At 43.6% G+C, this 16,407-nt stretch overlaps 1 protein-coding gene across 1 annotated transcript in view; it reads left to right on the top strand.

The window, feature by feature from the left end:
• Window positions 1-16,407, top strand: part of Setbp1 (SET binding protein 1) — a 356,761-nt gene that overhangs the window by 246,616 nt on the left and 93,738 nt on the right. The window contains exon 4 of the mRNA XM_021214418.2: window positions 1,965-5,412. Coding sequence (XP_021070077.1) covers window positions 1,965-5,412 — 3,448 coding nt within the window. The remainder of the gene's footprint in view (window positions 1-1,964; window positions 5,413-16,407) is intronic.

Genomic DNA, 16,407 nt, shown 5'->3' with positions numbered 1-16,407 from the left:
TAGACGGACTCTAACGACCAGCACTGGGGACATGAAAGAACCAGGAGTGTGGAGTAAACAGAATCACCACAAATGTTGCCCCCGAGGCTGACGACAGTAATATTCATAGCTTCTTTTACCTTAGTCTCAGAAATGCCATAGGATAAGTTACACAGCATCCCAGAGGAATAGAAAACATTGGATTCTTGAAATGGAGAAGTAGCAACCCCTGATTCCTAAAAGATGACTAAGTGACATTTGATATTTTATCCTCTGTTTTCAATTCGTACACTTTATAGAAACTGGGATATAGCTTATGTGCGTAGCAATAACCCCTAGTAGACAGCATCAAGTGACAAGGTAATTATGTATATATTGATGCTAATGGTGTTAGTAGTACAAAGATAGTTATGTGTATATTGATACTAACGATATTAATACTACAAATTTTAAGGTGACACTTTTCCCCCTTGGGATGTGTATTGGTTTGACTCAGGAAGACTATCACACTTGAAAAAAATATGGAGTGTAGTCATATAAACATAAAAATGATTTCACAAAGCCATAGTGACAAAATGTTCCTCGGAGTCCAATAGCTAATATGATGCAAAAGCTGTTGAATTAAGACATTGACTTTTACCTCTGAAGCCTCTGCCATGAATTCCTGGATTCTTCATGGAAACATTAGAAATGGGTTCTAGCAGGACATTGGTTCTATAGCCCCAAAGACAGATAGATGGAGCTAAAAACTAGAAGGTAGATAAGATGACAGGTGAAAGACCAATAGGCCACGTGTAGATATTGGACTGATAGATATTACAGGGAAAACTGCCAAATTTTCTATACCAACCACCACATTTTTCTTAGGGTGAATGTTATAGAAGTTTTCTTTGATTTACAAATATTTCCCTCCTGTAACAAATCTGAAACTAATCTCCCCTATAAGTGCATCACTGTGGTTGCAAATTAAGCTTCGAACGAACCTGCAGTTGTGTGACTCTCAACTCTCTGAAATACCGAGAGCATTTCTAACTAAAAGTGGTGTCAGTCCCTCCAGTGATGGTTAGCCTTCCATCCCTTGGTGGTCTTGTAGACTCTGATGTGTCTTGCTATTCTTAGGAAGAAATCCTAAGGCAATTGTTGGAGTCATTCCCTCCCTCGTGTAGGGGAAGCACAGATGCCATGGTACAGGAAGGTTATTTTGACGGATCACAATTTGTTCTTAGTACATTTGTTCAATAAACTCGATCTTCCTTTGGAGACTTTCCTTAAAGAGAAGGAACTGTTTAATGTGGCCTCATGGATCCTACCATGCTAGCCCTCAACCACAGCAGCATCCCCAGAGACAAAATCAGGATGGTTCCTGCATGTTTCTCATGTTGTCTTCTGCATGCCTTGGACTTGGGCAGTTTTCACCCAAAGAACTCAGTGGTACTTGCATACAAAGAGACTGAGCTCTATAATGTGCAGTTCACTGCTCTAAATAGGGAAATCACAGGAGGAGAATGGGAGACCTCTGAGGAGAGACTGGAATAAGTAAGAAGCAGCCTGAATTAGGCAAAGGAGCATCAGTTGGGGAGTTCAGGCTCTTGCTGGCTTTGCTGCATGGAGCCAGATTCTCTACTGGTTACGTGTCAGCTACTGCTTCGTAAGATTCTAATCATTGAGCTCAGAGGCCTTGGGGTGACCACCTCCTCTCTTCTCTTTGTACAGTTCTTCTTAGACTGCAATAAATCACATTCTTTAGAGGGGAGGGGCAACAATTAAAACATCCTTGCTAATGTCCAAATCCAGTGTCATGTATCTTATTACCATAATTGAGAAAACTCCCCTCTCTCTAAAGCATTCTGAAATTCAGGAAAATATGAGCATAACCACTTATTTCAAATTTTAAAACAATTAAGCTGTTAAGACAAACTTTAAGAAGTTCCAAAATGTTCATCTTTGTTTCTCTTTCTTTCCCTTTCCACTTTCTCTACTCTCAGGCTTACGAGAGGCCCCAGAAACACTCAACACTTCAGTATGACCCAGGTCACTCCCAGGGCTTCACCAGTGACACCTTAAAACCAAAGCACCAGCAAAAAAGCAGCAGCCAGAGCCACATGGACTGGTCCTCCAACTCTGACAGTGGACCAGCTACTCAGAATTGCTTCATCAGTCCAGAGTCTGGCAGAGACACTGCAAGCACCAGCAAGATCCCAGCTCTTGAACCCGTGGGTTCCTTTGCGAAGGCCCAGAGTAAAAAAGGCAACACAGGGGGGACCTGGAGTCAGTTGTCCAGCAGTAGCAAAGACCTGCTCTTGGGAAGTGTGGTACCCTCCCCCGGCAGCCACAACTCCCCAGCGACCCCTAGCAACTCAGCTGAGTGCAATGGACTCCAGCCATTGGGAGATCAAGATGGAGGAAGTACAAAGGAACTCCCAGAACCACCCACTCTCAGTTGCAAGAAGAAGTCCAGTAAAAAAGATATGATAAGCCAAACCCTACCAAACTCGGATCTGGATTGGGTCAAGAGTGCCCAGAAAGCATTTGAAACCACAGAAGGGAAAAGGGAAACCTACTCTGCAGACAGTGCTCACGAGGCATCGCCAACCCGGCAGAGCATCAGTTCCGTCAGTAATCCAGAAAATGATTCCAGTCATGTCCGGATTACTATCCCCATAAAGACACCTTCTCTGGATCCAAGCAACCATAAGAAGAAAAGGAGGCAGACTATTAAAGCTGTGGTGGAAAAAATCATCCCGGAGAAAGCACTGGCTTCGGGGATTACTATGAGCAGTGAAGTTGTTAATAGAATACTTTCCAACTCAGAGGGAAGTAAGAAAGACCCTCGAGTCCCAAAGTTGGGTAAGATGATAGAGAACGAATCCCCCTCAGTTGGCCTTGAAACAGGTGGGAACGCTGAGAAAATTGTCCCTGGAGGTGCGTCCAAGCAGAGGAAACCGCCCATGGTCATGACGTCACCCACACGCACAGAGCACGCTCCATCAGGAAAGCTGCCTGAGATCCAGCACCCCAAGTTTGCTGCAAAAAGGAGGTGTAGCAAGGCAAAACCTCCGGCTACGCTTCGAGAGGCAGTCTTAGCTACCGCTGAAAAACTGATGGTGGAGCCACCGTCTGCTTACCCCATTACCCCATCCAGTCCTCTATACACCAACACGGACAGTCTTACTGTGATCACACCGGTGAAAAAGAAGCGGGGACGACCAAAGAAGCAACCTTTGCTCACTGTGGAGACGATTCACGAAGGCACTTCCACTAGCCCCGTCAGTCCAATCAGCAGAGAGTTTCCTGGCACCAAGAAAAGAAAGAGGCGGCGCAGTCTGGCTAAATTGGCCCAGTTAGTGCCCGGAGAGGACAAACCCATGAGCGAGATGAAGTTTCACAAAAAGGTTGGCAAGCTTGGCGTGTTGGATAAGAAGACCATCAAAACGATCAACAAGATGAAGACACTCAAGAGAAAAAATATCTTAAATCAGATCTTGTCCTGTTCTAGCAGTGTGGCCCTAAAGGCCAAAGCTCCCCCAGAGACCAGTCCTGGGGCAGCATCTATTGAAAGTAAATTGGGAAAGCAGATTAATGTCAGCAAGAGAGGAACCATCTACATAGGCAAGAAGAGGGGCAGGAAGCCAAGGACAGAACTGCCACCCCCATCCGAGGAACCCAAAATAGCCATCAAGCACTCCAGGCCTGTGTCTAGCCAGCCGGACGTTCCAGCCGTGCCTTCCAGCTTCCAGTCACCTGTGGCTTCTTCACCAGCAGCTATGCACCCACTCTCAACACAGTTAGGTGGGTCCAATGGCAACCTGAGCCCCGCCAGCACTGAAACCAATTTTTCAGAATTGAAAACTATGCCGAACCTCCAGCCCATCAGTGCTCTTCCAACCAAAACCCAGAAGGGAATCCACAGTGGGACCTGGAAGCTGTCCCCACCCCGGCTGATGGCCAACTCCCCATCACACCTTTGCGAGATTGGCTCACTAAAGGAGATAACATTGTCCCCTGTGAGTGAGTCCCACAGTGAGGAGACCATCCCGAGCGACAGTGGCATCGGGACAGACAACAACAGCACCTCCGACCAAGCAGAGAAGAGTTCAGAATCCCGGCGGAGGTACTCTTTCGACTTCTGTTCCCTTGACAACCCAGAGGCCATTCCATCGGACACCAGCACAAAGAACCGGCACGGCCACCGGCAGAAGCATCTCATTGTGGACACTTTTCTGGCCCACGAAAGCCTCAAGAAGCCAAAGCACAAGAGGAAACGGAAGAGCCTGCAAAACCGCGACGATCTCCAGTTTCTGGCTGAGCTGGAAGAGCTCATCACCAAGTTTCAAGTGTTTAGGATCTCCCACCGGGGCTACACTTTTTACCATGAGAATCCATATCCTAGCATCTTTAGGATTAACTTTGATCACTATTACCCGGTGCCATATATCCAGTACGACCCATTGCTCTATCTTCGTAGGACTTCAGACTTGAAGTCAAAGAAGAAGCGTGGTAGGCCTGCAAAAACCAATGACACCATGACAAAGGTGCCTTTTTTACAGGGGTTCAGCTACCCTATCCCCAGTGGAAGTTACTATGCACCCTATGGAATGCCTTACACATCAATGCCTATGATGAACCTTGGTTACTATGGTCAATATCCAGCTCCTCTGTACCTATCACACACACTTGGAGCAGCGTCCCCTTTCATGAGGCCGACAGTGCCACCACCCCAGTTCCACGCAAGTTCTCATGTAAAGATGTCCGGGGCAACGAAACATAAAGCCAAGCATGGAGTCCACTTGCAGGGAACCGTCGGCATGGGCCTTGGTGACATACAGCCATCCCTGAACCCTCCCAAGGTGGGCGGGGCCACTCTGTCCAGCAGTAGGCTCCACAAGAGGAAACACAAACATAAGCGGAAGCACAAGGAAGACCGAATCCTAGGAACCCATGACAACCTGAGTGGTCTCTTTGCAGGCAAAGCCACAGGCTTCTCCAGCCACCTCCTGAGTGAACGGCTCAGTGGTTCCGACAAAGAGCTCCCGCTGGTGAGCGAGAAGAGCAAACACAAGGAGAGACAGAAGCACCAGCATGGGGAGGCCAGCCACAAGGTTTCCAAGAACAACTTTGAGGTGGACACCCTGTCTACGCTGTCACTTTCTGACGCCCAGCACTGGACACAGGCTAAGGACAAAGGTGACTTGAGTGGTGAGCCTGTGGAGTCCTGTGCTAAAAGGTACTCTGGCAGCGGTGGAGACAGCACAAGATCGGAGGGTCTGGATGTGTTCAGTGAAATGAATCCTTCCAGCGACAAGTGGGATGGTGACATGGGTGGGAGTAAGAGGAGGAGCTTTGAAGGCTTTGGGACGTACAGGGAGAAGGACATCCAAGCCTTCAAGATGAATCGCAAGGAGAGAGGTTCTTATGAGTCCTCCATGTCTCCAGGTAAGACATTTTTCTCTAGACTTGGACTTGCCAGTTGTTTAAGTCGTGGTGGCCTTTGCAGTCTGAAGGCCAATCGTGCTGGGTACTTGTTTTACCATGGGGAAGTTGGGGGGGGGGATTTCGAATAGACCCATGAGCATGCTTAGATTTGCTATGCATTTCATATACTCTTTACATGGTTTTCCTGTCTTTCTGTTCCACAAAGCCAAGGCCTGAGACAGCCTCAGTCACTCTCTAAATGATAGATATGTGCAATGACTGTACTTTTTGTAGAAGACACTCTTCTTATGTCATTAGGTCTTGAGGATTTGGCACAGTTTGCTAGTTGAAGGCTCTAAAAATGAATAGAATACCAACAACATCTTAAGAGTGCCAAGGCTAAAAACGAATGACAGTGACCATGTGTGTGACACCCTATCAGTGGAAGTCACCAATCTCAGATGGGAAATTTACCACAGAGTGAATGGAAGCTGGTGGTCAGAGACTCCTCAAGTCTAACCAGTCAGGGAACCACAGCCCTGAACCATGTTCTCTGCTCCTTACCGTGGTCATTGAATAAACTGCCACAGTCAGGTCCCTAAACAGAACCCTTGACTGCAGTCACAGCGTCACATACACTAAGGGAAGTGGCTTGGGGGAAGGTATTCTGAGTCTCCTTTACAACAGAACCATATCCCTGCAATTTTTGGAACACCCACTCATTGGGATCCTTACTCAGTGATGTCTGTGAATATGTTCATTGCTTCCGGAAAGATCTACCTCCCAATCAGTTATTGGCAGAATTTCTTTGTTTACCTCCCTATCGACACAAATCTTTCCCTACCATTCAGTTTCACAATTTGACAAACATATCCCTATATCCCTGTCCATATAGTACGTAAATGCTAAGACTCTGAAGAGTGTATAAGTCCTTGGGAATTCCTTTAATGGGAATTGAAGAAGCTAAGAGTTTCTTGCATTTCTATTGTCCTCAAATGGTGTAATACACTCTGGTAAAAGCCTGGTTTTAAGTGTCTCTTTGCACACTGTGAGGATGTGGATATAATATTTTATCTCTGTTTATCCTTAAGGTCTCTCTCCCTTGCTCTCTGTCTTCCTGGGGAGTCCACAAATAGTGACTGTAAAAAAACAGTCAAGTAAAAAAAGAATGAATTATTTTTGTGTCAACGAATTTCTGTTAGAAACTACTAGATTGTGTCATGTTAGTAATTTGTGAGTTGTCATGGTGGTTCATTGTCTTCTTAATGAAAGAGAGTAGATTGTATGTCACCAAATGGTCCATTTATCCTGCCTGCCCAGAGTAGTTATAGTTTTGCCATTTCTTATTCAAAAGACTTCTTTGAAGTTACCTGGTTTCTTGAAGAGCCTCGATGAAGCCTGCCTGGCATGGGGCTCTGTATTAAATATGGACATGAGAAATGCTGGTATTTTAAAAGCATGATAGCACTGATCTATCCAAACTGAACTAGTCATACACAGATACTTTGTGAGTTTTGTTTGTTTGTTTGATGGTTTTAAGTGTCATTTTAGCTAAAAGAAAATAATAGTAGAGTTGTGTTAAGAAGTTAAAGAATCCAAGGTACATAGACCTGAGGGAAAAATCCCAGGCACAAAAATCAGTTGCCTGGGTACATTTCATTCTGGTTTTATGTTGTGGTCAGACGTTTGTGTTGGGTACTCAGTAAACTGTGATGGTTTCCCAGTGGGGGTTCATCTCTACATACTATTCATGCTCCTGGGGTATCCTCACTATAGCAATGCATTCACATGGTGGCTATTCCTTTATTCAAAATCCTCTCCACCTCTTGTCCATATTCCCATGTGATATTCTGTCAGCCATATGAGAGAGAAAGAAATGACCATCCTGTCAACCTTCTAAAAGCGAGCAGACCAGCAGCAGAAGAACTGGGTGTTAGGCTCAGTTCCTTTATGAATTATCTCTTGGCCAAAAGCATGGCATTCCTCTTTTTTGGTATTATCTACTTTATGTATTATCTGGGTATAAATTCATCATCCAAAGTAGAGGACCAGGAGCACGGGTAGTGTGTTTGAGTGCCTGAACTTATGTTTCATCCCTTCCTTCCTAATGTGCTTTCTGCAAACCTAACCTAGCACATTGTGTTGTTTGTCCAAAATACTTGAAGGACAGAACTAGTTTAAATTTCAGATTTCTTTATTTTCAAATATTTGCATTTATATAATGAGACATCTTGGGGATAAGACCAGGGTCTAAACACAAAATTCATTTATATTTCATATGTAGCATACACACACAGCCTGATCATAATTTTATATGATCTCTTAAATATGTTTTTGGTGGCAAATAAAATTTATAGTATGAGATGTTTCTAAGTATGTCATATCTATGTCTACAATGTTTTAATCTTTAGAGTATCGAAGATTCCGGATTTTCAGATATGTTTGTCATATATTATTGTTTTTTTCAATGACAAATCCAAACAGAGGACTCAGAGGGAGCCAGTGCTCTGTCCACGCTTACACAGCTGTCTGCTTTGAAGCTTAGCCTTTGTCTCCTGCGCTGAAGGGCAGCTTCCGCTCACAGACTGATCAAGGGCAAGTCCAGAGCACAGGTCCTGTTACCTGAGTGTCCATGTGTGTATCGTGCCTGCCCTTCTGAATCTAACCCATCCTCCAGTGACATACATACACTTTGCTAAGGAGTCACTGACAAATGACCATGTGACATTTGCAGAAGAAAGCAATGAAGGAAAGGGTGTATTCTTTTACTTAGTCCCCAACTTGAAAAGAAGGGACCCTCATGTCCCCTTCTAAACACAAGGTGAAAAAAAAAAGTCCAATTCTCTCACAATTCTTGCCACTACTTTGTGTCAGTCTCTATTTTACCTGGCTAATCCCATCCCCAGTTCACTAGTGGGTCATAGTCATTGATGGCTTCTGTGTCTCAGTGAATTAAACCTGATGTCTCAGCACATCTTGTTGGATAGTCCCTCCCTTTCACCCTTTGACCTATCATTGCCTGTGTCCTGCATGTCCTCTCTAGTTCTGCAGCCCAAACACATCAGGCAAAAATGTCTTTGGCTCTGCTTAGAACCCAGTGTCAGAGTCTGTCAGAACTTTACTGGAGGGCATCTTCCTTAAAATGGAATTTTTCAAAAAGTATGAAGTCCTTTGTAAAGATAAGAAGCAGGTAAAGTAAGGGAAAGATTAGTGAATCCATTGGAAGCTTCCAGAAACTGCATCCAACTGTAGGTTCCTGTTGAGTTGGATAACACTAACTCTCATGATGGGAAACAAGCAGGCAGGATTTCCATGATGTCTCTTCCTGTACCTTTGTTACTCCAGGCTGGATTCATTTCTTCCGCCTCTGAACATACCATTTCACATTAGCTATTTTTCTATAAAATAGATATGGCTGCTATATAGATGTCATTCTATAACCTACTGAGGACCAGATTTAGGAGCTTAGTAAACAGGGGATCTTGCCCCCTCCCTGAGATTCGAGCTGATGAAAGGCACCATATAAATGTGAGTCATTACCATTATGGAGAAAGGAATTAGAGACCCCATTTAGCAAAGGCAGCAATTGCACACGCCATTTCATCCTTGCTGCCTGGCAAATCCTTCATCCCCCACGCCCTAGCCCTGCCAACGATTGTGTTGCCTCATCAGCTCCCTTACAATCATGCACAGGCTCCTTCTAGTTCTCCTTCTTTCATTCCTTCCCTGTCTTCTCTCTCAGGAGGCAGTGGCTTTTTGGACTTATTTTCTGGACACATACCATCTGCTAAATCACCATTTTCTAAAATGCTTGTTTTATGCCAAAAGCGTATAAATAATGGAAAGGGAGAGTCTCAGATTCATACTTATCAGCATTATTTGAGGCTCCCTGTCACCAGGCATCACTGTCCCCCCACACATTTTGCTTCCAAAGAGCAAACCTGTCCAGATTTGACAATGCATATAGTCAGAATGATGCCACGAGCCTCCAAAGCCAAATCCCCATAGGTGGTGGGGGACGTCTCCTGCGGTGCTCATGATCTTCTTTAGATTTCCTGGAAGAAATCTTTACATATCTTGACCCAAAACTCTGCCATGTATGAGATATCACAAACTAACCTGTGGTCCAGGCTCTTCTCAAATAATGGAAAACTAGTAACAGGAGTGTATTTGCATATGATACCTCTTAGTTCCGTGCCATTATTAGACAAGGAAGCCAGTCCTTATGCCCACATGTCAGACGCCTGCCTTGTGATGAATGGGGGTTGAGAATTAATCCTGAGTTCACCTCTCAGATATCAGAACCCTGCTGGGTAGGTAACCAGGTCCCCTGGAGCCTGGCCCACTCCACTTCTGGTGGCTTCTGTCTTGCCCTTTGCCAGCTCCTCTTATCAGCGCTGCAGGGTATTTGGGGAGGCAGAATCTGCTGTCACTCATCAACACAACAGGGATACCCGTGCCAAAAGCAACAACCCCCCCCCCCACCCACCGACTCCAAGTAGTGATTCAAAAGAAGGAGCTAGCCATGTGGATGAGATGTCACGAAAGCTTTACAGAAGAAGCACGTGAAGACTGTGAAACGGGAGTGAAAGGACAGAGGCGGCTGATGGGAGGGAAAACTCAGATCCTAAGAACAGACAGTCATAAATGGAGAATGGGTAGAGTATAATCTGTGTTACCTTAATCCAATCTAAACTGCATGTCCTCCTGCAGGAAGAGATGCAAGATTAATTAGGTACTAGCTACCTTGTACCTCAGATGGGAGGTACCCATCCTGTCCAAGCTTCATCCGCTAAGCCACCAGCTCACCTTTATATTTGTTCTCATGTGGGTCTACAGTAATAAATGTTCTGAGTAAACTGGAGTCTAGGATTCTAAAAGCACCAACTCTATTACAATGGAGTTTGAATATGAGCACCACCTCAACAATGGGCAACTTGGAAGAAAACACATGCTAAAATGCTGGTCACAGCATCATCTCTTCAATGGAGTTTTATAACGTCCCTAATGGTCCATGATTTAATCTGTGTGGGTCACCTGATTGGGCATTCGGCCTCACCTTTTCAGGAAGGTAACACTCCTACTCCCTGACTCCCACTGAATGATGAGCTTGTTCCTGGTGCAGGTTCAAGCCCACAATCACCCTCTTAGAAACAAAAATATTGGAGTGATAATGTGACTATTTAGGGACAGAAAGAGAATGTTTAGAGTCCGAATTTAAAAATCTTAAAAAATGTAGATTAAACACTTAGCTTCACTTTTGAATGTACAGACTTAAAAGATTAAGTGTCTTTATCCAATGACATGTGTCTAATTGTTTGAAGAATTTGGTGTGTGTGGTGGGGTTTGGGGGTTAACATTAAGGCAGAGGAAAGGGAGACACTGAGAAGAATAAATGGCAAATGGAGAGCTTTTAGGCTTTGTTCTTTTTAAGCAGCTCTGGAGAGAAGCATCTCAGGTCCCAGGTCATCTCAGGTCCCAGGTCATCTCAGGTCCCAGGTCATCTTATTGTCCCTGTCCCAGTCAGGGTTCCTATTCCTGCACAAACATCATGACCAAGAAGCAAGTTGGGGAGGAAAGGGTTTATTNNGCTTACATTTCCATNCTGCTGTTGATCACCAAAGGATGCANGNCTGGAACTCAAGCNGGTCAGNNAGCAGGAGCTGATGCAGANGCCATGGAGGGATGTTCTTTACTGGCTTGCTTCCCCTGGCTTGCTCAGCCTGCTNTCTTATAGAATCCAAGACTACCAGCCCAGAGATGGTCCCACCCACAAGGGGCCTCTCCCCCTTGATCACTAATTGAGAAAATGCCCCACAGCTGGATCTCATGGAGGCATTTCCCCAACTAAAGCTCCTTTCTCTGTGATAACTCCAGCTGTGTCAAGTTGACACAAAACTAACCAGTACAGTCCCCATGTCTCAAAGTAGAAGCAATATTTATGAAAGTCATTTTGTTTCTTTTTTATCACTTAACCCATCACTTAACCATTGCATATCATTTTCCTCCCAAAGACTCCCCTATCTTGAAGCCACGAATTAATAAAATTAAATATTGTACTGAAACTTACCAGGAATGATTTAAAAAAGAAAAAAGAAAAAAAATCATAGACACATAGCATCTCTTTTGCAGCATGGAAATTAGGCAGTTGCGCTTTTAGAGCATGATGTCCCTGGGCCATTTATCTTCCCACACTTGGCAAACACTAGCCTGTCCTTTTCGAAGTTTTATGCATAGGTCTGTGGGATTAGAGAATTTTGCAGACCCATGTGTGGATATAGAGAAGTTATAATAGCTACAGGCATGGCACTAAACCCACGTGGAGCCTATGCTGGCTGGAGAAGTCAGTATGGTGTGCCTTCCAAAGAAAGGTCAGTCATTGCAAAAAGAAAAAAGAAGCATCTGCAAGCAGAGCCAGAAAGGGATCTGTTCATTGTGCACATGAACAAGCAATTTAGTGCATGCTAGGACTGTGGTCTGGCTTTGAGGGACTTAGCACTTAATACAGATTGACAAAAACTTGGAGAAAATGACAAAGACAAAACATACACGTTTAGTATCAAGAATGCACTGCAAGTCTCGGTATCGTTCTAGGAAGAATTTTTTGCTACCAAGAGTTTATATGTCAGGAGACTCCTCTACAAGAGAGAGAGAAAGTGACTTTAACTCACCATGGTGTAAAGCAAACTCGTTGGGCCACAAGAAAGGCACAAATAAACAAAATATCAAAGCAGACATCCATGTGAGGTGAGCCAGCTCTGTGCTCTCACTAGAGGAGAAGGAGGAGGGGCCATATTTCTACATAGTCATTCCCATTTTGATGGATTTTGTTGTGTGGCAGTATTCCTGGGGATATGTGAACAAAATCATCTATTTGCTGTAGCAAGGAGACCAAGGACAGACCAAACTAAGACTATCACCAAAATTCAATGTCGGTGATCCAATCGTTGAGATTTATTGGTGTTACATTAAAGATTATGGGTGAGAGGTTATTTTCAGGAGTAGAAAGGTCTCAAAGACAGCTGTATCAACAAAGCCCACCCCAGAATTGGTAGTGGCTAATAAATCTAGAAACCTGGAATACACTGTGGTTCAATGAGTTGAAAAGTGTCAGGTTTCTAGGCATCTCACTTCAGTCTGAACCACTTTCAGAGAGCTAAACTCATCTCTGTCTCTTCTGGGAATTGTTCCTGGTCTAAGAGTGTCTCAGCAGTCCTTACGATTTATACAAGCTTGGAGAAGGAGGGACCTAATGAACCTGATCAGTTTCAGGAACTTTCTGAAGCTTCTGAATGATTGTTTCCTGCGTTTAAGAACATTCCCTGCAGGGTGGAATGTTTTGTCTTCCTTTAGAACCGTAGTTCTCAACCTGCCTAATGGTGTGGCCCTTTAATACAGCTCCTCAGATTGTGGTGACCATAAAATTATTCTCGTTCCTACTTCATATCTGTAATTTTGTACTGTTATGAATTGTAATGTAAGCATCTGTTTTCCAGTGGTCTTAGGTTATCCTTCTGGAAGGCTCCTTCACCCTCCAATAGTGTTGTGCCCTACAAGCTGAAAACTACTGGTTTAGAACATTCTGTATCTTAAGCAGCTTGCCTCTAAGATGGAAGAATGAAGTGGAAATCATGATACAGTCATCTTGAAGGAATAAATGAGATATTGGAGGGAAAAGATGGTGAGGATGTCTGGGAAGTGGGCAGGAAGCATGACATTGAAAGGGAGCCATCTATAAGGAGATTTAGCAAGACAGTATTGGGAGATTAGCATTGGTTGTTCCACTGAGGTATAGATCTGGAGTTCTGGAATCATGGAAAATAAAGTTACAAAGGATTGTGTGGTCATCTGTTAAGGACTTTTCCCCCACATTTAGAGGGTCATATTTAATTAAGTAGTTATAGTGGGTAACTACTTTTTAATCATGTAAAAGTTATTGTATTTCTTATCTTTCTTAACCCCTCTTCCAGCTCTGTCCTGGCTAAATTTGCACAGTCCATGCACTGCCCCACCAATTGGTCTGTATTCCCTTATATGTTTGGAATGCATCTGCCACATCACCCTCACACAGATGACAAATATAACAAAGACATCACTATGCAAACTGGTGTTTAAACAAACACATCACCAAAGAGCATTGTTGACTCATTTTTATCTTTTCTTTTCTAGATATTTTATTCAATTATTTTATGTGTATAAGTATTTTGGCTGCATATACATATATATTTGAAAGCCAGAAGAGGGCACTGGGTCCCTTGAGACTGGAGTTACAGATAGCTGTAAACTATCTTGTGGGTGTTGAAAACCGAACCCAGTTCCTCTGCAAAAGCAACAAAGACCCTTAACCTCTGGGCCAACTCTTCAGGTCCTCATTTATCTTTCTAGCTAAAGTCAAAAAATATTACAATATTTTGGTCCCAGGCAATTAGGAGACTCATGGCACTTAAACGAACTAGAGAAAGTAGAGACTCTGGGGAGGCAATAAAGTATCCTTTAAGTCAGAGATTGTCGGTACATCGCAGAGCTCGATATTACCCAAAAAAGAGAATTGTGGTGGATAAACAAGCGGATGGAAGAGAGGATACATTTTACAGCGACACCGGATAAGAGGAATCAGAGATGAAAGAAAGAATGCAGAACTTGTATAGGGAAACTGAGGGTTCCAAGAGGACGGTGTCTAAGAAATGGTGTGTAGAGCTGGAAGCTCAGCGCCCACAGACAATGTGGCTAGATGAGGCTGTGTGTGGACATACTGATGGCCTGACAGCAAGAGAAAAGTCCATAATTACTTATTAGGTGCTTATAAGTTTGTGACTTAATAGGCTGTGAACTGCATCCTGATAGTAGAGTTAATGCGTGAGTAGTTACACCATTGTTTTCACCGGGCATAGGTAACTTGGAAACCTAACACAAAGTCCTCCTCACTGTTATTCCACTCCCCACATAGGCAATAGAGCTGCAAGGTCCTAGAACAGAAAGAGAAATGGGGAGTAACACTGGCAGGTTTTGAACATGATAACGACCATCAGAAAATTTCTGGAACCTTTTATTTGTGCTGCCATAGAAACCAGCTATGATAGTATGGTGCATGGAGAGACACTCCCAGTTTCCAGGGGTTCTTTTACTGATTGTTTTATGTGCCCAAAGCCTTATCCCAGTCCTCCAGAGCTGTGTGCTACTGTGTAAAGTACATTCACACACTTGAAATCACTTCAAAGCTGTTTGGGCGGCATGTTCCTGAGATCCCAATGATTGGAGGTAGAGATGGGAAGAGAGTTTGCACTCATCTTAGACCACACAGTGAGTTTGAGACAAGCCTGGGCTACATGTCTTTGTTTAAAAACAAAAACTATTGAAAAATAAAAATAATTGTAAACTCTTCATTCGTTCAATAAATAGTATAGTAACAAGAACAATTAGGGTGAACGGAAGAAAATAAAAAGCAAAGTGAGAAGTGCCTATTTATACATATATACATATATACATGGATGCATGCATACACACACATGCATACACACATTTGTACACATGATATATAATATATATTATATAGCATAGACCAAGAGAAAGCTATATCTACTCATTCCACAACAATGACAGCTATGGGACTCCAGAATACAAAATAATGATTCATTCAGCAAAAATAGCACCCTGAATCTAGGGTAGTAGTGCACAGTGGAAGAATCTCACAATAGCATCAGATGGATGAACAGCACAGTTAAGGATACAGGCTAGGATGCAGGAAGGTACCCAGGTAGATTAAAATTTGCAGCTAAATAAGAATAGATTTTTCAGGTGACCTGGTTTTGTAAAGTAGAATGTGCAACCGTATCATGGATGAAGAGAGGATGCAATTGAAGAATAATGAGCCTAAAAGCTGTTGAACTGGTGCGAAGGGCTACAGGCAATGATGAAGTACCAGGAAGCATGCCTATCCTCAAGGACATGTTATGGTACTGTATGGTACCACACATAGGTGGTGGATACAGTCCCACATAGAGTGCTTAGAATAATAGGAGTTCGTATGTCCAATGACTAGAAAGAGAAGCCCGATGCATTCCTTAAGAAAATAAAACATTGTTAAAAGCTAGTTAATATTGGTGTTTGTACTATTACATAAGGATTCCGAATAAGCTGTATCACGAAGAAGACACCATGGGTAATGGTGGGTCAGTAGTGGGACAAGGTACAATAGGGGCCTGGGCTGTAGTTCCCCACTCTGGCCTGGAGGACAGGAGATGTAAAAGGTAGGTGATGAGTCAATCAGAATTGTCACTGTCCCAGTTGATGGAGAATCTGGAGAGCCTCACACTGGGAGGAAAGTCTTCCTCTGTCACATGTCTGTCTGAGTGAGTTGTTACACTTTTCAAAACATATCACATTTGTTCACTCTTCAGTGTTCATTGAGGCATGCAGAACGTTGTTGCTTTCCCACTTGGCAGGTGGGGGAATCAGAACCCAGTGTCTCCTGGCCAGACTTGCACAGAAAAGCAGGTTTCATGAAATTTCCCGGCATCATGTTAGTTCTTAAGTCTTTGACAAGGTCAATAATGTGACTCAGCTTCTGAGTTATCCCACTGGAGATCTTGCCAACGGAACAGACTGTGGAAGCTAGAATAATCAACTAGCCAAAAGTCACTGAGCTTTTCCTTAAAAAAAAAAAAAAAAATCTGATGTGAAGGTAGCTAGCACTTTGGAGCCAGGATGAGCTAAGCCTGGGACATAAGAGGAACGTGCTGGATGTGCTGTTTTTAATCCATCTGAGGGTGGAGACTGCAGGTGACAACCTGAAAACCACAAAGTGGATCCAGAGAGGGTCCTTACACACATCATTCCAGGACACAGAAACTAGTATCTAAATATGCGTTGTTAAGGAGTGGTTCCGTGCAAGTGGAGGAATTATATACTCGTGTGCCTACAAAGAAGAGGAGGCTAACAATGAGAAAAAGGGAGCAAGTCCTGAGGGAACCCTGGGGCTGGGACTACACATCAAAGTCAAAATTGTTAGAGGAAAAA

This window comes from Mus pahari, chromosome 15 (assembly GCF_900095145.1).
Source record: "Mus pahari chromosome 15, PAHARI_EIJ_v1.1, whole genome shotgun sequence".
NCBI classification, from domain to species: Eukaryota; Metazoa; Chordata; class Mammalia; order Rodentia; family Muridae; genus Mus; species Mus pahari.
The sequence above is the reverse complement of the archived record's forward strand: the minus strand, read 5'-3'. Positions and strand labels throughout refer to the sequence as shown.